Below are 25,190 nucleotides of genomic sequence, written 5' to 3'. Positions count from 1 at the left end.
TGCCTAAACCTACCCTCCCAGTACCGCTCAAAGCTCCTCCTCCTCATCCTCGTCGCATGGCGAGTAGCTGTCAACGTCGGTGTCGGAGTCAGAGTCCAAGTCCACAGCGAACTGAAGTTGGAAAGTTGAAGCTCAGCTCCATGCGTCGTAGAACTCCTTTCGTCAGACGTCCACGCTCGTCAGTCCCGTCCTCCATGACCCTTCCCCGGTACGTCGCGCGGTGACCAGCAACATCAATCACCCAAGCGGTGGGGGCATCACGATCCACCAACTCATACCTGATCCCCCCCGAGGGAGAGACCATCGAAAACCAGTCGGCCATCGACATCTGGCAGCAGGCCGACCGCCCAAACACAAACATGAAACCAAAGCCAAAGCGCTAGGGTCAAGTCACGGAAATAAGTAGATATACACTCAACATGGGACAGGGGTATAGTTATATATGTTGATATATATATATATATAAGCAATCCTAGCATGTTATCGGCTCTAACAATGCTTCAATAAGTCAAATAGCACACAATTCCAGTCAGAGTGAATGTATGCGTGAAATGCAATCAAGATGATCCGGATAATTGTGACGCGTTCCCGTTCGCCACTAGTGAAGCATTCCCGTTCTTCACTCTTGGTGAACCATTCCCGTTATTCACCGCATGATGAAGCATTCCCGTTCTTCATCCTTGACGAAGCATTCCCGTTCTTCGTCGAATGATGCACTGGTGAACCATTCCCGTTATTCACCAAATGATGCATTGGTGAACCATTCCCGTTATTCACCAAATGATGCATGATGCAATATGGTTAGCCAAACATCGAATCGTCCTCACAACACAAGTGTTTAGCTCAAAACCCAATATCAAAAACCCAAGAGTTAGTGTCGGTCAATACAACACAACTCCAACAACAAAACCCAAGAGTTAGTGTCGGTCAATACAACACAACTCCAACACAAAAGTACATAAAGTACTCGGTGACTTTCAATCATCACCGTGGCTCACCCCCGAGGTGTCCACAAAATCTCCAAAACCCACATCAAGAGTCGACTTTTCCCCGTCTTTCGTAATAATTTTCCCCATTGAGATTCCCTATGATTTATTCGTTAATAAAAATGTTTCGATTTCAATTAGTCAAGTTATGAGTTTATTCCGCAAAGTCTAAGTTTCCCAAAGTCTCTATTTTTCGAAAGTCTAATCATTCTAAGTTTCCAAATACCAACCACCCAAAAGAAATTTCCCGGGGAAAGTCTAAGAATACGAACAAATGGCCAAGTCTCAAACCTCAAGTTTGAACTTGCCTAGGGTTGTTCATCCAACCCGAAATATCAAATAACACCAGTTCAATGAACCCCCACTCCGAAGTCGCGTCAAAACGCACAATTCAATAACAACTCAACATCATCAGTTATGGAAAACATCATAACATCAGTTCATCAACATAATCAACATCAAAGTAAAGCATAAGTCGAATTTATCGACGCCTATCATGCAGTCATAGCTAATAGTAAGTTGCCCGAACCTCGAGCTGCTCCAGTCTCGTGGTTCAAATATCCTTCACACGATTGCTCTGAAATATCCAAAGTCCCTTCAACTGAACCTCGGAGAAAACAAAGCAGAAATCCAAACAAAATCGATTAGCTCGATCACAATACAGCTAATTAACGATAGACAAAGCATTAAAGCTTCAGAATACAACAATCGGATATGAAAAGACAAGTTTTCGAAAACGAAAAACTCCCCCCCCTTGAAATAGCTCTCGGCCATGAAGAGAAAAGAGCTCCGGCTCTTTTTCTTCGATCTAATATGTTTACAAGGTAGTTTTAGGGTAAAACTAAGGCAAAGAAACTGTCGGACGATAGGAACGAACTGCGCGAAGATCGGTCAAGTTTCGGCGAAAAATTTCCTCTCCTCTCCTCTCCTTGAACCGCGGCCCCAAATGGAAGAAAATGAAGATATTTTGATTTTTCAACTATTTATAGGCAGGTGAAATCGCGGGAAAATGAAAATTTCGCGATTCCAATTTTTGCAGCACATTCACTGATGAATTCTAAGAGAGATTCTGGCGACAGAATTCCAGAACTCCAAACAAATCTCTGACATTTGGGAAAAACGATATCTAAAATCCCCAAAGCGGTGTAAGTTAATCTGTCCCGAAAAACTACTTTTTGCTGTGGTGGCCAGACGACAAAACTTTGTTCTGGAGAAAGATTGGAAACGTCGAAACAAATCTGGCATTGCGGACGGAAACTTCGTTAGAAGTCCCGAATAGAAAAAGTCTTCATCCAGTGATTGAATTTAGGGTTTCGAAGCAAAGAAATTAGCGTCGTCGGACTTCCGAAAAGTGAATACTATCGTGCGTACAGTCCAGAGTTCCGAAATGAAACACTGGTCGAAGGAAAAATAAAGAGAACCTTTAAATTTTCCAAGGATTTGAAATCTCAATCAATACGTTGCTCTAAAAGCGAAATTAGCCTATTCTGGACACTCTCGCCCTAAGGCAGGTGTGCAGACGACTCGCACTAACTCCTAAAACAACTACGCACCAATCCTCAAGCAATTCCTGAACTTTCTTCTTCATTAATCTTTCTCAAACATCAAACTCCTGTCACGCTTACACTGATCCTACGCGTGAGTCGGAAATTAACTTGTTCTGTAAATCCAGGTCTTACACAATGTCAAAAAAAAATCACAAAATCAACAATAGAATTAACACGTGTCATTTCTTTATTAGTTGTATTTGGATATGTTTTGAAACTGTCTCAAATAAGACAATAGCCAACTGGTCACCGAAGAAGAGTGAGACCTCGGGATGTAATGTACATTTGTACCATATTATCATTCACTTAATCCTAATTATTCAACTAAAGTATATTCATAACTTACGTGGTGTTCGGCGGCGAAACACCAGGGATTTACACAAATGTTGAGGACTGTAATAGCCAAATGTCCAGGTTTCCAGATTCACGGTTGCAGGCTTTTGATGACCCTAACAATGCCATCTCAGCTTGGCTTAAGTTTTGTTCTCGTACCTCCAAAAACGATTTTTCGACGGAAGCTGGTGGTCAGCATCCATTCCGTGGTGCTCAATGTAGTCCGCTGGAATGGAAAAAACTGCTGCCCATGACGAACAACTCCGATGGTTGCCACACTCCGTCCGAGTAAATATAACGATTTGTATTGTTTTGGTCTATTTTATCCACACTTGTATATTGATGATTATATTTCTAAACTATTTATATTGGGTTTCAACATCAGTTTGGAGAATCTGTCTTCCGGAGGAGGGCCTAGTACCTCTAAGTCTGAGGTAGTGGATTTAAGTACAGAAGTCAGAGAGATAAGTCTTGCATTGAAGCAACTATCGCTTTTGGTCAACGATTCCGATGTTGAAAATAAGGTACGCCCTTAAATTCTATAATTCCTCGTTCAACGTCAATGCAATCCACATATCCGTGTACTATATTGACTTACTCTCCAAATTATCATGGGTTTTCAGGTCATGAAATCCCGGATCAACAATTTGCAATCAACTATGGATGAACTTAAAGTTTCTGTGGCAAATATTGTTGAAACAATAATTTCTGAAGGCGGTAGTGCCCTTAAAAATACTCATGCACAAAGGCCCGTTCCAGCAGAGCCCTTGGATGGGAAAGAGACGAAAACCACGAATGAAATGAACATGAACCTTGATGAATGTGAAGAGGACTTTGACACTGAAGAAAACTTGAAATGCAGTGTGCAAAACAAATCTTGTCAGGGAAAAACAGGGGTCAATGCTGACACAAGCCCTGGGCAGGTGAAAAGATAAAAGAACCAAGTTTTTTTTGTTATTAGTATATTTATGCTTTAGAATGTGGATTGTTGTAACCCAGAACCCTATTTTCTTTATCAGGGACTCGGATGGCCTTATAGGAAAACTGGAAAGAAAATATTCTTGTCACCGGGAACACCCGATCATAGGCATTCGAAAGCTGCTAAAAAGGGCAACCTGGATGCAACGTCGCCAGCCGTAGTCACCAACCCTAGCAAGGGAAAAAACTGTTCCAGGGCTATCGGCTCTATTTCATACTCCGAAAATAGTGAACTGGATTATACTTCAAACTACACTGGTGGCTACATTTTACCTGATGTCAGAATCTAAACCTCCATGAATCGCAAGCATTACATTCCTTCCTAGGTAAACCCAGTAATGATTTGTTTCCTTCATACGTGCAGGGTATTTTAAGTACATTTCCACCTACACGAGATATGCTATTATTTCGGGCCGAATTTCAAGTTGCAGCCTATGTATTCCATCCAGGGTTGGCACACTGGTAAGATATTGAATTATTTGAATGTTGACATTGACCAAATTTTGACGTATGTATATGTTTCAACAGTGAGGTTATCTTGCGGATGGGGAAGAAAAAGGTTACCAGAGAAGACTTTAATTGCTTTAGGGAAGGAAATGTTATCAGTTACCAGGTGAAAGTATCTGTGTATTTGATTTAGTAATATTTGATCCGTATCACCATGTTTCATCCCTAATAGTTAAATTTTATTTCATTTCGTAATTCCTTTAGATGATTTCGTTGATGGCCATGCGAGCTACGCACATGCAGTGTGATAGTAATTGCCCAATATTTTGGGTCTTACCTCCTTCCTTTGCGGTACGCTATTACAAATATTACAAATCTGTACGCTATATACTATTTTAAATTAATATTTTTCGTCAATATCTTTTGATGTTTGTTCGATTTTAATTTCGTGTGCACACACCATAAGGATTCTATTTTGAATGAGCAAACGTTGCAAGAATTGTCCAATTATTATGGGCATACATGGATGCCACCATTTGCACGCCTCTCACACGTGCGTTGTACTACATGATTACTACGACCATATTAGTTGTTTCTTTCCTCGCTGTAAATTCGATTAATTCTTTGTTTACTCCAATTTGTGATTACATCAGATCTACCTTCCCATACTAGATGAATATGGATATTGGTTTTTGGCTGTAATTTCGTTGAAGGATCGTGTTGTGTTTCATCTTGACAGCAATCTGAATCATGAACAACGGAAAAGGAAAATTATTTCCACAATGGTGATTTAATTCCTCATCATATTTCATTCGTGTTGTTCCTTTTTTCACCAACAAAATAATGTCTCACTAATTCTGATTTATATATTTATAGTGTGCCAATATACGAATCATTCTTCGTATATTAAAAGAATGGCTGCGCAATTTTTAACATGGGATATAAAAATGGCAACCGGAACTCCGGACTGTGGCAGCATGTATGTCATCATGCATTTCTTTATTCTTGTCATCAATCTTTTAATGGTATTCGACTACGTCGTCAATGCTACTATGTGTGGTTGCCCATTCAAGTGAGACTTCGGCTGATTGGGTCCTATATTGGCTACGTCTTAATATGAGCTCTTCCAGAGGTCAAATGGACCATGATTTTTTTGGTCATTTCGTTTGTGTTGTGAGTAATTCATCTACACATTTGTTAATGTTTTTCATGACAATTATGTAGATTCTTATTCAATTCATGTGTGTTCCCCACATCAATTAATTGATGAAATTCGTTTATGGCAGTACAAGTATCACAAAATGAGAATGCTATCAGCTCTTGCTTTGTTTATGGATACAACAAATGAGATGCGGCTGGAATTAATGTTGACTGCCGAATTAAAATGGCCGTTTATTAAGAACGGTGATTAAGTTTCTACAAATTTCATGAGTGGTGGACACATCAATGTGCTGTGCAATTCTTTATGAAATGTTTCAATGTGTGAACGGCTGTAATAGTTTATTTTGTTCCCATGTCGTAATTTTTATTTTCTTCTATCGTATTCAGTTTAATCAGCTTTGGGCTTGTAATATATTTGTGCTATTGTCCTATTAAGAAATAGCAATTAATATTCTTGTTTTATTAAAATTGTAATCTAACTTTCTATCGTACCCTTTGTCTCTTATGTTTAATTTTAACTTTTCAACTTTTCTACATCCAAAAAATGAAGGGATAATTGGTAATGTATAATTAATGCCCTTGCACTTTGTAAAGTGGCAGATAATTAAGAACAAAATTTAGCTACAAATAATGTAAGTTATTTAGGAACTGAGGGAGTACTTGGGTCTGTTCGTGGCCGAGGGGCTTCTCAAACGCTTTGGGCTGTTTTAGTACCGCTTACCTTTCCAAAATCTCAATGACTGGTGCACGTGGACACTAGAAAAAACGCTTGTGTTGTCACTTTGATCACTCACATGGGAAAAGAATATGCACATAGCTATGATTACAGACGAAAGTGTGTTTGGATCAGGTGATGTTGACTGAGACAGAACTATCACCTTTATGTCATAACCTTTACTCAGCTTTAGAAAACGATGAGATTTACACCTAATTTGTAGGGTGGATCATACTTTTACGATGCACATATTTGATTATTTCCACCTTTTGTCATACATGTAGCTCGAGACAATGATGACTACTTCACCTAATCAATGTGAAGGGCTTTGTTAAAATTGGTTGAGTGTGATGAGTTTTTTATTTAAGTGAAGTAAAAACGGTATTTCAACCTATTACACGAATGAGAAAAGAAAAATGAGAAAAACATTAAAATATAATGTCATATATTAAAAAATGTATAGGGCACCAAACATTATGCTTGTAGTCAATATTCTTGTTTATGAAAAAAAAAGAATATGTAACGGAAGTCAATTTAAATAATAAAATAACGCAATTATAAGTTAGGCACGCCATGCTATGACTTGAGAGCACTAGAAAGAAAATTACATTTATAATATGCACAAAGAGTAAAATATACAACATGCATGAGTGAACAAGAACTACAGAAAGACAGATGACAATAATGCTTACACGGTTAATGATTTACATAGTAAACGAAACCCAAATAACATTTAACCATTTAATGTTGCACGAACATCACTAAACAAGGTTGTTTGAGGCAAGTCAACAGGCCGAAAGGTACTGGAATAAGAGATGAACCTGGCATACAACCCCATTGTGTTTTCGCCAAGAACTTTAAATTTCCAAGAGTAAGTTCCGTTGGTATTGTAACCATAGACTAGGGCAGTCGTCGCGAATATCAAACAGTCACCATTAACAATACCAAAACCTCTGATTGGATCGTTATCTGGTTTTTTTGTAAAAAGATTGTCATCATCTTCATCTTCATCTTCCAGTGCGTTGTGTATCCCCATATCTCCGACGTTAATGCGATGAATAAGGTCCCACGAGCCGGGCGAACCATCTTCAGAGATCCATAGAGTAAATGTCCACTCAATATATCGAACTAGACATAGAGACTCTTTTGACGTCCATCGGCTACCCGATTTGAAGACCCGGTATGCACCATGAAAAGGATTATGAACAGCCTCAACAGGTAGAATCTTACCATTTTTTTCGACGGGGGAATATTGCACTATGTACAACCATGGAGACTGCGGCCAAACCTGTTCCTCACCGTAATCGAAATTATCAGACAGCATGTACAAACTATCATTAACGACAGCCACGTGGTCAAGATCGAGCGGCCTAGCCTCGAACTCAATGTTATTTTCCAATACTTCCCAGTTATTTTCAACTGGGTTATATTCCTTCATCACATATGGGGGACCCCACCGACTGTCAACTCCATTAATGCATATCAACTTGTAATCGTTTCCATGTGTGTCAGTTGGAAAGATGAGGATATGCATTTGAAGTTCATGAGGATTGTCGTACTCTTCCATGGGAGATTTTAGGAGAGCCCATGAACCGGTCACGGGGTTGCATAAGCACGGCGTTGGTGTCGTTACTTCTACTCTCTCAAATTCAACCACTACCAACCCGTTCCAGGAATTGAGGATTCTCTAATGTCTGTTAAAAAATTCCAAGAATTGAATTGGTAATCCTGGTGAAGGACCATTATCGAATGAATTATACAGGTCCAGCCCCAAAGGTGCTGCGATGTCAAGGAAACCGAAAATGTGCATGTTGCCCTGTTGAAGCATGTTGCGGGCTTGTTGACGGCAAAAATTAGGCTCCCTCGCAAAATCTACTTCTGAAGATACACTCTTAAACTTACACAGAAGGTATGCGGGTGCATGGCATAACACCTGATACAGGTTATCTTGACTCAAATCCATGCTTGAGACACAACAAGAGATAAGGAGAAGAATATAGAAGAAAACGATTGTTTGAAATTGGCTATTGGGAATAATGAAGAAATTGTTAGAAGACGAAGGGTATTTATAACTACAAGTTTGAGTTCAGTCGATAAAACGCGACACTTCGGTAACAGGATGGTGGGATTTGGAACAACAAAAAACCGGCGCCGGCGCCGGTTGATGAAGGATATGTAGTTCGGCGGTTACGAATTGGCCATGCCCCTTGGAAATGGTTGTTTAGTGGTTACGATGCTTCATGTAAGGCCCAAGTTTTTAAGCTTATGCTAAGTGAATAAACTTCTTATTCACGATTAGGGGTGATGTAATGTGAAGGAAAACCTGAACGAAAGTTTATTAAATGAAATATATTTATGAAGGAGAAAGTTCAGGAAAAGTTCAAGGATTGCATTATGATCGATAAAAGTTATAGCACGAACGTTTTACGCTTAAACCTAGGTCAGAAACCCTAATATATAGCTAATTTTCATTTTTAGGCACGTTGGCAGTTAATTCCAAAAATCTTCAGAGAAGTGTTAGAACTTTTCTTTTTCCTTATATCACAATCGTTTCGAGGCGAAACTCTAGGATCTACGAACGTCCGATTCCAATCATCGGAAGTTTGCCGAAACCGAATCCCTGGTATTTCAAAACCCTAGAATTTCTCGACAATGAAGACTTTATCTATTCAGAGCTTCAAATGGATATTCTACACGCGTACACCCATTTCTCTTGATGATTTCAATCTTTCTTCAGAAGGAAGTTTTCCATTCCGACATTCGATGCAAAAAGCAACTTATCGGGTAAAATAGTTTTACACCGACTTTGCACCGACTTTGCATTAGTTGCCAAAAATACAAGGAGACCTCTTTATAGTTTTGGAATTCTTTTGCCAAAACATATCTTATAATTCATGGAGAATGACGCCGGAAAAATCAGATTCGCGAAACTTTCTTTTTCCCGCGAATTTCCACCTTCTATATATAGCAAATAAAGGAAGAAAAAACCAAATTTTCTACCCATTTCCCCACCCAAACCCGCGGCCACAAAGAGGAAGAAGGAGGAGGAGATTTTGTTCATCGTTTGCTTGATCGTCGATCAATCAGTTGCTACTTCAAGGCTTCGAGGTATAGTCGCTAATCCTTACCTCCGATCGCTTTTTCCATAGCTTTTCTGTAGAGTTTTCTGAGTGGATAGTTTATGGGTTTTTGCAAAACTATCCTGAATCTTTCATTTCTGATTCTAAACCTCTTCTATGTATGCCCAAGATCACTTCTGCCGGATTAGATTTTCCGTTATGTCGCCGGAATTCCGTCGGAATCAATTAGAGCCTAAAATACCCATTTATGTAGTTTTCGGTGTAAAGCTCCAATCTTTAGGCTGTAAACTATCGCCTTAGCTTAGTGCTAGTAGGATTAGTTGTTATAAACGTCGTTGGTGACGTCCCTGCAAAATTTTATTTTTGGGATTTCAGTTTTGAAAATCCTAAGTTAAAAATCATGACCAAAATACCCCTGCGACAGTTTTTGATCCGATAATTTTTCCGAGTTCAGAATACCCTTAGTTACGGCTTATGAAAGCATAGGAACCAAGTTTGATCGAAGAAAAATCGAACCCTACAATTACCTATAGTGGCCGAGAGCTATAAGGGGGGAGGAGGAAATTTTCCTTTTCCGAAAACTTGTCTTTCGCGCTAGATTATCGTACCTTAGAGTATAGATTACTTCGAGTAACCTTAGTAAGTATCGATAGCTTAGTTTCCGATAGATTCTGATTGATTTTTGTGGTTTTGTTCTAAAGGTGATTTTGAGGAATTTTCCTGAGGATCAACACCTTGCTTGTGAAGAAGAGTTTGAAGTTTTTTCTGGAGAACCTTCAGGTGAGGGCTTCTCACTGAATCTCTAGTTAATGCTTAGGGTCGATATTTCGACATTGTTTACTGTTTATGCACTGAGATTGTGTGTGATTGAAAATGTTTTCTGAGGCTTCGGCTGACAATGTAGATGATTCATCTACTGAATGTTTTTGAAGATTGACTTACATGCTATGTGCTATGTGGGTAATCTAGGATGTGTGGTGCATGCTTTATATGCTAAGTGCTAAGTGTTAATGTTGAGATTTCTTGATATATGACATGTTGTTGATTGTGATGATTTAAATATGCTTTACACTGGAAATCTGAGATTCTGAACGGTGAGAATAGCGGGCAGGTCATGCCGATTTTATTTTGAGAGTTTTGAGAAAGTTTGATAGGACGAACGAGGTTCGGGCCTTGTATAGGGTTTATGGATCGAGACATTCTCTGGAGTCATTTGGGGATTCGAAGATCCCGAGAACTTATAGGAATTGCGATAAGACTAAAAAGGATATTATTTTGAAAAGAAAATTCATAAGACATTAAACAACCTCTAAATCTTTAAGTAAGGGTAATAATCTCGAAAAGAGGCTTTGGATGAAAATCATAGTTTTGGAAAACGAGAAGTGTCGTCAGATCCAAGTGTTGAGTATGTCGTTGTTGTGCTGTTGGAGCAGCGTTTGATGTCGGGCTGTTGGAGCAGCGTTTGTTGTTGTGCTGTGGGAGCAGCTATGTTGTTGGGCTATCCTGGGGATAAGTCCGGGGAATTGATAGTTCCCGAGTATTTGATACTCTTGTGCTGTTGGAGCAGCTATGTGTTGTTATGAAGTGCCAAGCAGAGTACTTCGGTATAGCAGGAAGTAACGATCAGCCATGCAGAGTTGGATTGGTCCTGACTATACCTGGCACAACAGGAGGTAACGATCATCCATGTAGAGTTGTATCGTGCCTGTTGATGTTCGGCATAGCAAGCAGAAATGGTCAGACCATGTAGAGTTTGTACCGTCTTGACTATAGCCAAAGGTGATAAGTGACGCCCGAGCAGAAATGGTTAAACACGAGGCTAGTGTTACGACCGTCTCGAGGTGCCCAGCCTATAAGTGGCAATACCTTTGGTTTGTCCCGTCGCCAAGCAGAGTGACGTTGTGGTTTTGTTCCGTCGCCAAGCAGAGTGACGTTGTGGTTTTGTTCCGTCGCCAAGCAGAGTGACGTTGTCGGTTTGTTCCGTCGCCAAGCAGAGTGACGTTATTCGGGTTTTATGCTGATCTGACTACATGATGAGTGTGTTTGATACTTGTAGTTCTACTTGATGCATGTTAACTGTGATTTACAGTCGTTATATTCTTTGTGGAAGTATGCAACCCTAGGATGTTATCCCTAGTTATAAGCCTAAGTGGCTATTATCTCATTTATATTTATTGGTGCTATTATTTACATAATTCTTTGGAGTTGACCCTCGCGTCTTCTGTGTGTGCTTTGGCGAACAAACGCCCTTTGTCAGATGTCTATGGCGGGCTGATCCATGATGGTTCATCCTTCGGGAGGAACTAGGGTTGAGATGCAGAAACTGGAGCGTATCGCGGTAGTGAGAGGAGGACGGATGGTGTACTTAGACTAGGTCGTTCTGAATTCAGATTTGGGCGACGACCACGCTAGCATGTAGGTCTTAGTGCTGGTGTGAGCTCCTCGAGATGGGATTAGTGTAGGAGTAGAGTCTTAGCTCTGAACATCATTTGTTTCTTTTGGGACAGGGTAGTTTCCCACCTATAGCTTTCGTGTGGTTCTTTACGAGAATCACAGAGAGTTGGTTGGACTTAGGAGGTCTTGTTTCAGGCCGATGGGCCAGCTTATTCTCAGTTTTGAGGGATAGTGTTGCGGACACTTAACCTTTTCTTTTGGTTTGTACTTTTGCCTACGGGCGCTACTCTTCTATTACCCGTCACTGGAGGTTCACTCGTGACGAGGTTGCTACTTACAGCGGGAGCTGTTATATATTTTGTATATTAGTTCTGATTTCTGTTACTGTTGGGTTTTATTTAATTCAGTCTTGTCTTAGTTATTATCGAAAAAAAATATTCACGTTTTTCCGCATTAAGTTTACTTTTGGTTACTAAAGTGACGCCACCGAAATCGGGGTGTTACACTTCAAAAGAAACTCATCAGCTTCGAAAATAAAGCATTGGTAGACGCACCTCTTAGGACTACGCGTGGCTTGTGGTCATGTTAGTAAGGCATGCATTGGTTTTTGGATGCGTGTGTTGTTGGAAAGAGGGAATGCTCAAGGGTGAAGGATTCACGGCACGTGGTTCGTGAATGGTTTCTTGGGAGGATCATGACACTATTTCGTGTGTTTAGATAATGAAGCATTTAAATATGGGTGTTTGGATTAGCTTCGTAAGTAGAATTAAATGAAGGAAATAAATCTAACAAACATGTGTTCAATAAATATATTTATCTATTCATTATAATACCTTTGTGATTAAAAATATGCTACATGTAGAGAACTTGTATTGTGTAACTACCTCCGTTTCTATTAAACTCTTCTCAAAAAGAAAACCTTTATTATGTAACTACCTCTGTTTTTATTAAACTCTCTAGGAAGAGAATTTAATTTTTTTAATTTTCATAACATTATAACTTTTTTGTCTATTTCACTATTTAAAATATGTTTGATCTTTCTTCATTTATTACTTCTATAATACTATTTCTTGAAAAAAACATCATATAATACTCTCTTGAAACTTTAAGTGAAAAGATGGATAGGAGGTAGTGTAGTATAAAAATGTGTGGATTGTGTAACGTTTGACTTAAAGTAAATGTGTGATATAAAGCTAAGGGAGAACTTAATATGCATCATTTTTAGGTTGAGTAATTTTACACCACCTACTTTAACTGGTTATAGCAGGTTACCAACACATTATTTAAAAAATAATATAATTTTAAATTTATTATATTTTACATTTATTAAAAAAAATATGTGAACCTGTTATAACAGGTTAAAAAAAGTGATATAACGCGTTAAAAGTGATCTCCGTTAGGGTAAAAGGATTTCCTAAAACGCTTGACAAAAAGTAAAATTTCTCGGTAAAGTGGAAAGCAAACCAAAATACTATTTCTATTGTTCTACCTATATATACAAGCGTTGGTTGCATCACTACACATTTTGGAATTGACATCTATTTCAAATATACATGGGTAAGAGGGAAATATTTTTTGTGGTGTACACCGGTATTTTCAAATATTGGGATGCAACTACGAAGCATGGATTCCAGCTACAAGGCAGTCGATACAATTTGTTTCCGTCGTTTAAACAAGCGCTAGATTCATGGCTACAATTTTGCATTCAGTCGGCAACGGCGGAGAGGGCAAAAGGATGCCAAAAAAGGCTGACAAGGGCCGAAGGTGTTAATGACAGTCATAAACAGTCAATGTTTAGAGGTATGATATTTCAGTGCAACAACTTATTTTTTGAATTGTTCTACTATCATTTTTACGAATTCACTGTAATTTTTAGGCCAAATCACAGAAATATCGGTGGAGAAAGACCCTAATGAAGGTATGAAAAACGGTAGAAAGGGGGGGGGGGGGTTTGAATAACGTTTTCAAAATAAAACTTCCACCTTAAAGATTTTAACAAATCTTTCGAGAACAAAGTGCTTAAGATAAGAGATAGAAAAGCACACAAGGATTTTATCCTGGTTCACTTGATGAATCACTCAAGCTAATCCAGTCCACCTGTTAAGGTGATTTCTTCCTTCTTAGAATGAAGGCAATCCACTAATCAGGTAAATGTCACAACTGCACTTGAAACCTACAAGTGACTAACAATACACTGACTTAGCTCACACTAAGATTCACTCTCTTAGTCTTCTCTAGGATCCGATCAACCTTGATCTCCTAAAGGTAACTAAACAACTGTTTAAGAAAGAATGTTTACAAAGAATTTGCTTCTGAAAAGCTAATAGTAAACACAATGAATTCAGATGAAAGAATGCTTAGAAGGTTTGAATATAGCTTGCGCGTATGAGATTCTTCCAACCGCATCTTTTAATCTTCAGCCTCTATTTATACTCCAAGGATTAGGGTTTGAACGCTGCATGGGAATGCTACCGTTGGAGGGCAGTTCTGGAAATTCCAGCTTCTACTGTGGCTGAGAATGTTAGGTAGGTCGTCAGGATAGTACATTTGCTTTTGTACTTGGATAGTGACTTGACCTTTAAACCTAGTAGACTTCTAATCAGGGGAATGCTTCATGCTGGAACTTGTGAAGCTCGTTGATCAGAGTCAGAGGGAAACAGAGATCCTCTGGCCGTTGTATCTTCTGATTCTAAACTCAGAGGGAAGTACATGGTCTTCAGAGTCATCTTGCTTCTGGACTTCAGAGTTTCCACTTTTCAGCTTCTGGATCTTCAGAGTCTTCTACACCATCAGAACATCTGAACCTTCAGAGTGTCTGGGTTGTCAGAACGTCTGGATCTTCAGAACATCAAGTGACTGAGTCCATATCAGAGCTTGTATGACTTCAGATGTTCTGAAGCGTTTCTACTGTTCAGAGTGAACATAGATGTTGCGAAAGCATTGCTTGGGCCACTCTTTAAGCACAGTGCTTCTGATTTGTGTGAGATTAAATTGAGGTCAGAGCCTGTAAATAGCACACTCAGAAAAACACGTTAGAGTACCATAATTGTTCACACTAAAATGTTAACTTGTAATCATCAAAACATAGAGTTGTACTACTCGATCAAAACTTGATCTTACAATCTCCCCCTTTTTGATGATGACAAAACCAAGTATTTTGATGAACAATTCTTAAACAATAAACTGAATTCACTCAGAGTTTAGAGGTATAGAATTAGACTTATCCTGATGTGAATAGTTTATCTTGCTCATTCTGAATCCAAGTCACAGCTTGATTCTGAGCATAGCTCCCCCTGAATCTAAGACTTAATGAAAACGTTAGAAATGTCTATATTCTGAGATAAATAATGTAAGAGTTCAGAGTGAAGGCGCATGACATAGATGAAATAAAATAATCAGAGCGCATAAGTATTCAGAGTCACAAGCAGGGTATCAGAGTCAAATAAAATCACTTCAGAAGAAGTGAAATGTATTCCTTGTATTTTGTAACACCCCGATTTCGGTGGCGTCACTTTAGTAACCAAAATAAACTTAATGCGGAAAAACGTGAATATTTTTTTTTTCGATAATAACTAAGACAAGACTGAATTAAATAAAACCCAAATGCGAAAAGGTAATAAAACTAATATACAATATATAAACAGCCCCCGCTGTAAGTAACAACCTCGTCACGAGTAACCTCCAGTGACGGAAAGAAAACTGTAACGCCCGTAGACAATATGTACAAACCAAATAAAAAGGTGAAGTGTCCGCAACACCACCCCTCAAAACTGAGAATAAGTCAGCCCAGATGGCCTAAAACAAGACCTCCTAAGTCCAACCAACTCCCTGTGATTCCCGTAAAGAAACCACACAAAAAGCTATAGGTGGGAAACTACCCTGTTCCCAAAGGAACAAATGATGTTCAGAGCTAGGACTCTACTCCTACACTAATCCCATCTCGAGGAGCTCACACTAACACTCAATCCTACATGCTAGCATGATCGTCGTCCGAATTCGAAATCCAGAACGACCTAGTCTACATACACCATCCGTCCTCCTCTCGCAACCGCGATACGCTCCAGTTCCGGCATCTCAACCCTAGTTCCTCCCGAAGGATGAACCATCATGAATCAGCCCGCCAAAGACATCTGACAAAGGGCGTTTGTTCGCCAAAGCACACACAGAAGACGCGAGGGTCAACTCCAAAGAATTATATAAATAATACCACCAATAGATACCATTAAAGGATTAGCCACTTAGGCTTATAACTAGGGATAACCTCCTAGGGTTGCATTATTCCACAAAGAATATAACGACAGTAAAACACAGTTAACATGCATCAAGTAGAACTAACAAGTATCAAACACACTCATCACTAAGTCAGTATGCATGTGGCATGAAATGATATGCAGGTTAACCCAGTTAACCACATGCATTCCGGAAAGGGATGGACATCAAACGGATCAGCCCTAACACCAGCCACGGTGGAACCAATTCGGCCCGCGTGCCTCTTACACCACACAAAGGTAGCCAGATCAGCAGTAAACCCGTAGGTCTGCCATTTCGGTCTGCTACAAGGGACGTCTATAAACGCTCTTACACGGCATTCCGGGTCTTATGACCATTTTGGAAACCGACAACATTTGGAATTCTCCGAGGTCCGGTATCACGCCGTGTATTAACCTCCTATGTATGCATGAATGCAATATGATTAACCAAACAACGTCTCTGACCTCACTCGACACGTCGCCACGTGTTCTAGGTAAATTAATGTCTCTAAAAGCTTACCCTAAGGTAAAAGTCGATTCTGCGACAAAATACAATAATCATAAAATGAGTGCAACCACTCACGATAACTCTTCGAGTCATCAATGCTCTCACGAAGTCTCCCGCTTCAGTGGAGTCTCACACCTTCACAAAGTCTCACGCTTCAGTGAAGTTTTATGCTTTCACAAGGTCTCACGCCTCAGTGAATTTACACACTTGCACGAAGTCTCACGCTTCAGTGAAGTTTTACGCTCTCACAAGGTCTCACGCCTCAGTGAAGATCACGCATTCACAAGGTCTCACGCCTCAGTGAAGCTTCATGCTGTTCACGAGGTCTCACGCCTCAGTGAAGATCCATGCTTTCCACAAGGTCTCACGCCTCAGTGGAGTATCCCGCATTCACAAGGTCTCACGCCTCAGTGAAGCTTCTCGGCTCATCCCGTGGATGGCTAAACCAACTGCTCCCAGAGCACAGGAGTATCAACATACTCACAACTTCTTAACATTCTCATTACTTGGGATCCGACGACACTTCTCGCTTTCCACAACTAAGATTTGCATCCAAAGCTTCCTTTCGAGGTTAACGCCATTACTTAAAGATTTAGAGGTTGTTTAATGTCTTATGAGTTTTCTTTTCAAAATAATATCCTTTTAGTCTTATCGCAAATCCTATAAGTTCTCGGGATCTCCAAATCCCCAAATGCCTCCAGAGAATGTCTCGATCCATAAACATCATAACAAGGCCCGAATCTCATTCGTCCTATCAAGCTTCCTCCAAAACTCTCAAAATAAAATCGGCATGACCTGGCCGCTATCCTCACCATTCAGAATCTCAGTTTCTAGTGCAAAGCATATTTAAATCATCAAAATCAACATGTCATATATCCATAAATCTCATCATAAACACTTAACACTTAGCGTATAAAGCATGCACCACACATCCTAGACTACCCACATAGCACATAACATGTAAGTCAATCTCAAAAACATTCAGTAGATGAATCATCTACATTGTCAGCCGAAGCCTCAGAAAACATTTTCCAATCACACACAATCCAGTGCATAAACAATAAACAATGTCGAAAACATCGACCCTAAGCATTAACTAGAGATTCAGTGAGAAGCCCTCACCTGTAGATTCTCCAGGACGATCTCCTAACACTTGTTCACAATCAAAGGCTTGCTCCTCTGGGAATTCCTCAAAATCACCTTTAGAGCAAAACCACAGAAATACTATCAGAATCTATCGAAAACTAAGCTATCAATACTTACTAAGGTTACTCGAAGTAATCTATACTCTAAGGTACGATAATCTAGCGCGAAAAGACAAGTTTTCGGAAAAGGAAATTTCCTCCTCCCCCTTTAATAGGTTCGGCCACTTTGTGCAATTATGGGGCTCGATTTTTCTTCGATCAAACTTGGTTCCTATGCTTTCATAAGCCGTAACTAAGGGTATTCTGAACTCGGAAAAATTATCGGATCAAAAACTGTCGCAGGGGTATTTTGGTCATGATTTTTAACTTAGGATTTTTCAAAACTGAAATCCCAAAAATAAAATTTTGCAGCGACGTCACCAACGACGTTTATGACAACTAATCCTACTAGCACTATGCTAAGGCGATAGTTTTCAGCCTAAAGGTTGAAGCTTTACTCCAAAAACTCCAAAAATGGGTATTTTAGGCTAAAATTGATTCCGGCGGAATTCCGGCGACATAACGGAAAATCTAACCCGGCAGAAGTGATCTTGGGCACATAAGGAAGAGGTTTAGAATCAGAAATGAAAGATTCAGGATAGTTTTGCAAAAATCCATAAACTATCCGCTCAGAAAAGTCTACAGAAAAGCTATGGAAAAAGCGATCAGAGGTAAGAATTAGCGACTATACCTCGAAACCTTGAAGCAGCAACTAACGGATCAACGATCAAGCAAGTAATGAAGAAAATTCTTCTTCCTTCTTCCTTGGATGAACTCGCGGCCTTGAGGAGAGAAAATGGAGGAGTTTTGTGTTTTTTTCTCACTTGTTTGCTATATATAGAAGATGGAAATTCGCGGGAAAATGAAAGTTTCGCGAATCTGATTTTTCCGGCGTCATTCTCCGTGAATTCTAAGATAGGTTTTGGCGAAAGAATTCCAAAACTAAAATGAGGTCTCCTTATATTTTTGGCAACTAAAGCATAGTCGGTGTAAAACTATTTTACCCGATAAGTTGCTTTTTGCATCGAATGTCGGAATGGAAAACTTCCTTCTGAAGAAAGATTGAAATCATCAAGAGAAATGGGTGTACGCGTGTAGAATCTTCATTTGAAGCTCTGAATAGAAAAAGTCCCCATAGTCGGGTGATTCTAGGGTTTTGAAATACCAGGGATTCGGTTTCGGCAAACTTCCGATGATTGGATTCGGACGTTCGTATATCCTAGAGTTTCGCCTCGAAACGATTTTGATATATGGAAAAAGAGAAGTTCTAACATTTCTCTGAAGATTTTTGGAATTAACTTCCATCGTGCCTAAAAGTGAAAATTAGCTATATACTAGGGTTTCTGACCTAGGTTAAGCGTATAACGATCGTACTATAACTTTTATCGATCATGATGTAATCCTTTGACTTTTCCTGAACTTTCTCCTTCATAAATTTATTTCATTTGGTAAACTCTAGTTCAGGTTTCCCTTCACAATACATCAACCCTAATCGTAAATGGAAATCTCTTCCACTGATCCTAAGTTTAAAATCTTGGGTCTTACATTACTACCCTCCAAAAAGAAAGTTTCGTCCTCGAAACTTAAGGGTCAGTAATAGTTCTGGATATTATTCCTTGATCTTCTCCTCTAACTCTCACATAACACCGTCCGTGTCTTTATTCCAAATAATTTTCACTAAAACACTCTGCTTTCTCTTCGATTGTTTCACTCTTCTAGCCCCAATGCTGGTTCGACGGCGTCTCAACAGACATAACATCTTTCAACTTGCCGAGGTTTAACTACAATCGTCAATGATGACACCACTAAAACTCTTACTCAAATATGATCTTCAACTTCCGAAGTCGATCTTTACCCTAAGATTCTCATTCCACTTAGCAAAATTCACTTGCTAATCTCTAGCTTGTATCACCGAAATCCATAACAAGTTTCATTCACTCTTAGACTTTAAGCAACTTGTCCAGATATGACAACCTCAAGTGTTCATCTTAATACTAACACTCCCCTTTTCTGTAACTTGATCACCATCTCGTCCATCAACTTCTTAATCTCTCAATCAAATTCTGACCAACTTTGAGTCCTAGAAACTTAAGACAACAATTCATAGACCTAAAACCTAAACCTTTACCAAGTTTGGACCTCTAATGTCCGTTAATTCTTCAATACCTCTTAAATGAATATCCATATCTTCAACCTATAACTCCTTCGCAAGAAAACTAATACTTAATGCGAACTTTTCCTCCCAACTCGACTAATCCTGGATCCAATCAAGTTAATCTTACCAATCCTTCTATCAAAGTCCATAGCCAGCTCTGATTCCGAATATCACCCCCTCAATATTAAGTTGATCAAGCCTAATCTATCGAAGGTGAAATTTAGAAAAACCCACTGGAACAGTCAATGAGTTCCTATCATCCAGTAGTCACGATATCCTGATGTTAAATCCTTAAATGATTCCGCTACGGAACTACACACCCTCAACATAACACGTATACTACCCATAAGGAATCTCTCTAAGATTCAATCTTCAGCTTCTAACTTCTTGTTAAACGCATTGGTGCAGAACTACTTTCTAGGTTTACCGTGTTATTCTAAACCTCGTGTAATTTCTATAGCTAAAATACGAGCTACGGTCAAATAAGGTGTTAATAGGCGTAATAACTATAAGGTCAAAGCGTAAACCATATACGTAAGATAGGTGTGTTTGCACACTCTACAAGAAAAATGGAACATATTATACTAGAATGAGAAAGAATGGTTAGAAAGTTACCATCGTTCTTGCGCTCTCCTCTGACAAACCCCTCAGCTCTCTCACCGTCCATGGTGTAAACTCTTGCTTTAGCCGCAGGACGCTTTCCACGAGCAGTGTTCACGGTTGGCTCCGTCTTGGGTGCTCTGCACTGACCAGCATTATGCCCCATTTTGTTACAATTGTAGCATTTGGGCCTCGTGTCGGGACAAGCATTGGCATAGTGCCCCGGCTCCCCACATCTGAAACAGGTCGTCTCCTTCTTCAAAGTCTGATCTCCGGAACCTCCAGCAGCACCCGTCATGGGTCTGTAAGATCCGGAAGTAAATCCTCTTCCAGCAGGACGCTGATATGGCCCCCTGCTCTGAAATTTCTCTCTGCTCTGAAAATTTTGAGAGCCCGACCTCATCGGCCCTCCAGTCCCAGCCCGGTTTAATCTCCGGTTCTTCATCAGCTCTACTTCCGTGGCTTTCTCGACCAACGATTGGAATCGCATGATTCCCAGTGGTCTCACTGAGTCCTCAATATCAGGCCTCAGTCCATTAACAAAGAGCTTGCACATATAGCGCTCATTCACGTGATCATGAAAGAATTGGAAATGCTTCGCCAAGGACTCCAGCTTCGAAGCAAATTCCGGCACTGACATACCTCCCTGACGGAGTGTCAGAAATTGTGACTCCCGCTCATCCCGAGCACTTGTTGGAAAATACTTTTCCAAGAATGCGGTCCGGAATGAGTTCCAGCTAATCTCCTCGTGATTGTCTTCCATAATTCCTCTGGTGCCCTTCCACCAGTACTCAGCATCCCCGAGTAGCAGATAAGTCGCCATGCCCACTTTGGCACCCTCAGCAGTTTGTAGTACGCCGAATATCTTTTCAACCTCCTGGATCCAGAGATCCGCTTTGTCTGGGTCAGTACCACCAGAGAACTTGGGTGGGTTTTGCCTCCTGAAATCATTGAGGCCTTTATTCTGGTCCAGAGTTACTTCCCTCTGGCGCTGATGTTGTTCACGTGCTTCTTCAGCAGCACGCCTCATGGCATTATCGTTTGCTTGCGTCGTCACAGCTTGGGCCATAGTGGCCATCATCTCAGCTAACTGGTTAGTGTTCACCATGTTCTGTTAAGTTAGACAAACAGTTAGTACTCATCATAAGATAGCATTTCCATAACTATACAATATGATTAAGCAATAACTTCAATCAATTTTTAAGCGAAAAATCGCTTGCAGACAATTAATTTTCACTCTTTGCAGAGTCACACAACCTAGCACAGAAGACCTATTCCCCAACAACTCCCGAAAGACTCAACCCTGCTCTGATACCACATTGTAACACCCCGATTTCGGTGGCGTCACTTTAGTAACCAAAATAAACTTAATGCGGAAAAACGTGAATATTTTTTTTTTTTCGATAATAACTAAGACAAGACTGAATTAAATAAAACCCAAATGCGAAAAGGTAATAAAACTAATATACAATATATAAACAGCCCCCGCTGTAAGTAACAACCTCGTCACGAGTAACCTCCAGTGACGGAAAGAAAACTGTAACGCCCGTAGGCAATATGTACAAACCAAATAAAAAGGTGAAGTGTCCGCAACACCACCCCTCAAAACTGAGAATAAGTCAGCCCAGATGGCCTAAAACAAGACCTCCTAAGTCCAACCAACTCCCTGTGATTCCCGTAAAGAAACCACACAAAAAGCTATAGGTTGGAAACTACCCTGTTCCCAAAGGAACAAATGATGTTCAGAGCTAGGACTCTACTCCTACACTAATCCCATCTCGAGGAGCTCACACTAACACTCAATCCTACATGCTAGCATGATCGTCGTCCGAATTCGAAATCCAGAACGACCTAGTCTACATACACCATCCGTCCTCCTCTCACAACCGCGATACGCTCCAGTTCCGGCATCTCAACCCTAGTTCCTCCCGAAGGATGAACCATCATGAATCAGCCCGCCAAAGACATCTGACAAAGGGCGTTTGTTCGCCAAAGCACACACAGAAGACGCGAGGGTCAACTCCAAAGAATTATATAAATAATACCACCAATAGATACCATTAAAGGATTAGCCACTTAGGCTTATAACTAGGGATAACCTCCTAGGGTTGCATTATTCCACAAAGAATATAACGACAGTAAAACACAGTTAACATGCATCAAGTAGAACTAACAAGTATCAAACACACTCATCACTAAGTCAGTATGCATGTGGCATGAAATGATATGCAGGTTAACCCAGTTAACCACATGCATTCCGGAAAGGGATGGACATCAAACGGATCAGCCCTAACACCAGCCACGGTGGAACCAATTCGGCCCGCGTGCCTCTTACACCACACAAAGGTAGCCAGATCAGCAGTAAACCCGTAGGTCTGCCATTTCGGTCTGCTACAAGAGACGTCTATAAACGCTCTTACACGGCATTCCGGGTCTTATGACCATTTTGGAAACCGACAACATTTGGAATTCTCCGAGGTCCGGTATCACGCCGTGTATTAACCTCCTATGTATGCATGAATGCAATATGATTAACCAAACAACGTCTCTGACCTCACTCGACACGTCGCCACGTGTTCTAGGTAAATTAATGTCTCTAAAAGCTTACCCTAAGGTAAAAGTCGATTCTGCGACAAAATACAATAATCATAAAATGAGTGCAACCACTCACGATAACTCTTCGAGTCATCAATGCTCTCACGAAGTCTCCCGCTTCAGTGGAGTCTCACACCTTCACAAAGTCTCACGCTTCAGTGAAGTTTTATGCTTTCACAAGGTCTCACGCCTCAGTGAATTTACACACTTGCACGAAGTCTCACGCTTCAGTGAAGTTTTACGCTCTCACAAGGTCTCACGCCTCAGTGAAGATCACGCATTCACAAGGTCTCACGCCTCAGTGAAGCTTCATGCTGTTCACGAGGTCTCACGCCTCAGTGAAGATCCATGCTTTCCACAAGGTCTCACGCCTCAGTGGAGTATCCCGCATTCACAAGGTCTCACGCCTCAGTGAAGCTTCTCGGCTCATCCCGTGGATGGCTAAACCAACTGCTCCCAGAGCACAGGAGTATCAACATACTCACAACTTCTTAACATTCTCACTACTTGGGATCCGACGACACTTCTCGCTTTCCACAACTAAGATTTGCATCCAAAGCTTCCTTTCGAGGTTAACGCCATTACTTAAAGATTTAGAGGTTGTTTAATGTCTTATGAGTTTTCTTTTCAAAATAATATCCTTTTAGTCTTATCGCAAATCCTATAAGTTCTCGGGATCTCCAAATCCCCAAATGCCTCTAGAGAATGTCTCGATCCATAAACATCATAACAAGGCCCGAATCTCATTCGTCCTATCAAGCTTCCTCCAAAACTCTCAAAATAAAATCGGCATGACCTGCCCGCTATCCTCACCATTCAGAATCTCAGTTTCTAGTGCAAAGCATATTTAAATCATCAAAATCAACAACATGTCATATATCCATAAATCTCATCATAAACACTTAACACTTAGCGTATAAAGCATGCACCACACATCCTAGACTACCCACATAGCACATAACATGTAAGTCAATCTCAAAAACATTCAGTAGATGAATCATCTACATTGTCAGCCGAAGCCTCAGAAAACATTTTCCAATCACACACAATCCAGTGCATAAACAATAAACAATGTCGAAAACATCGACCCTAAGCATTAACTAGAGATTCAGTGAGAAGCCCTCACCTGTAGATTCTCCAGGACGATCTCCTAACACTTGTTCACAATCAAAGGCTTGCTCCTCTAGGAATTCCTCAAAATCACCTTTAGAGCAAAACCACAGAAATACTATCAGAACTCGGAAAAATTATCGGATCAAAAACTGTCGAGGGGTATTTTGGTCATGATTTTTAACTTTGGATTTTTCAAAACTGAAATCCCAAAAATAAAATTTTGCAGGGATGTCACCAACGACGTTTATGACAACTAATCCTACTAGCACTAAGCTAAGGCGATAGTTTTCAGCCTAAAGGTTGAAGCTTTACTCCAAAAACTCCAAAAATGGGTATTTTAGGCTAAAATTGATTCCGGCGGAATTCCGGCGACATAACGGAAAATCTAACCCGGCAGAAGTGATCTTGGGCACATAAGGAAGAGGTTTAGAATCAGAAATGAAAGATTCAGGATAGTTTTTCAAAAACCCATAAACTATCCGCTCAGAAAAGTCTACAGAAAAGCTATGGAAAAAGCGATCAGAGGTAAGGATTAGCGACTATACCTCGAAACCTTGAAGCAGCAACTAACGGATCAACGATCAAGCAAGTAATGAAGAAAATTCTTCTTCCTTCTTCCTTGGATGAACTCGCAGCCTTGAGGAGAGAAAATGAAGGAGTTTTGTGTTTTTTTCTCACTTGTTTGCTATATATAGAAGATGGAAATTCGCGGGAAAATGAAAGTTTCGCGAATCTGATTTTTCCGGCGTCATTCTCCGTGAATTCTAAGATAGGTTTTGGCGAAAGAATTCCAAAACTAAAATGAGGTCTCCTTATATTTTTGGCAACTAAAGCATAGTCGGTGTAAAACTATTTTACCCGATAAGTTGCTTTTTGCATAGAATGTCGGAATGGAAAACTTCCTTCTGAAGAAAGATTGAAATCATCAAGAGAAATGGGTGTACGCATGTAGAATCTTCATTTGAAGCTCTGAATAGAAAAAGTCCCCATAGTCGGGTGATTCTAGGGTTTTGAAATACCAGGGATTTGGTTTCGGCAAACTTCCGATGATTGGAATCGGACGTTCGTATATCCTAGAGTTTCGCCTCGAAACGATTTTGATATATGGAAAAAGAGAAGTTCTAACATTTCTCTGAAGATTTTT

At 40.1% G+C, this 25,190-nt stretch overlaps 1 protein-coding gene across 1 annotated transcript; it reads right to left on the bottom strand.

Moving 5' to 3' along the window:
- Nucleotides 1–6,900: 6,900 nt before the first annotated feature.
- On the bottom strand, nucleotides 6,901–7,734 carry LOC130719400 (uncharacterized). Its single transcript, XM_057570025.1, has one exon. It carries the CDS (start codon nucleotides 7,732–7,734, stop codon nucleotides 6,901–6,903), a length of 834 nt encoding a protein of 277 aa, XP_057426008.1.
- Between the last annotated feature and the right edge of the window lie 17,456 nt (nucleotides 7,735–25,190).

Source organism: Lotus japonicus, chromosome 5 (genome assembly GCF_012489685.1).
Source record: "Lotus japonicus ecotype B-129 chromosome 5, LjGifu_v1.2".
NCBI lineage: Eukaryota > Viridiplantae > Streptophyta > Magnoliopsida > Fabales > Fabaceae > Lotus > Lotus japonicus.
Note: the sequence above shows the minus strand (reverse complement) of the source record. Positions and strands in the feature narration are given on the sequence as shown.

Excerpts from the sequence above, each read along its gene's own strand:
- LOC130719400 (XM_057570025.1), bottom strand. The coding sequence starts at position 7,734 with ATGGAAGAGTACGACAATCCTCATGAACTTCAAATGCATATCCTCATC.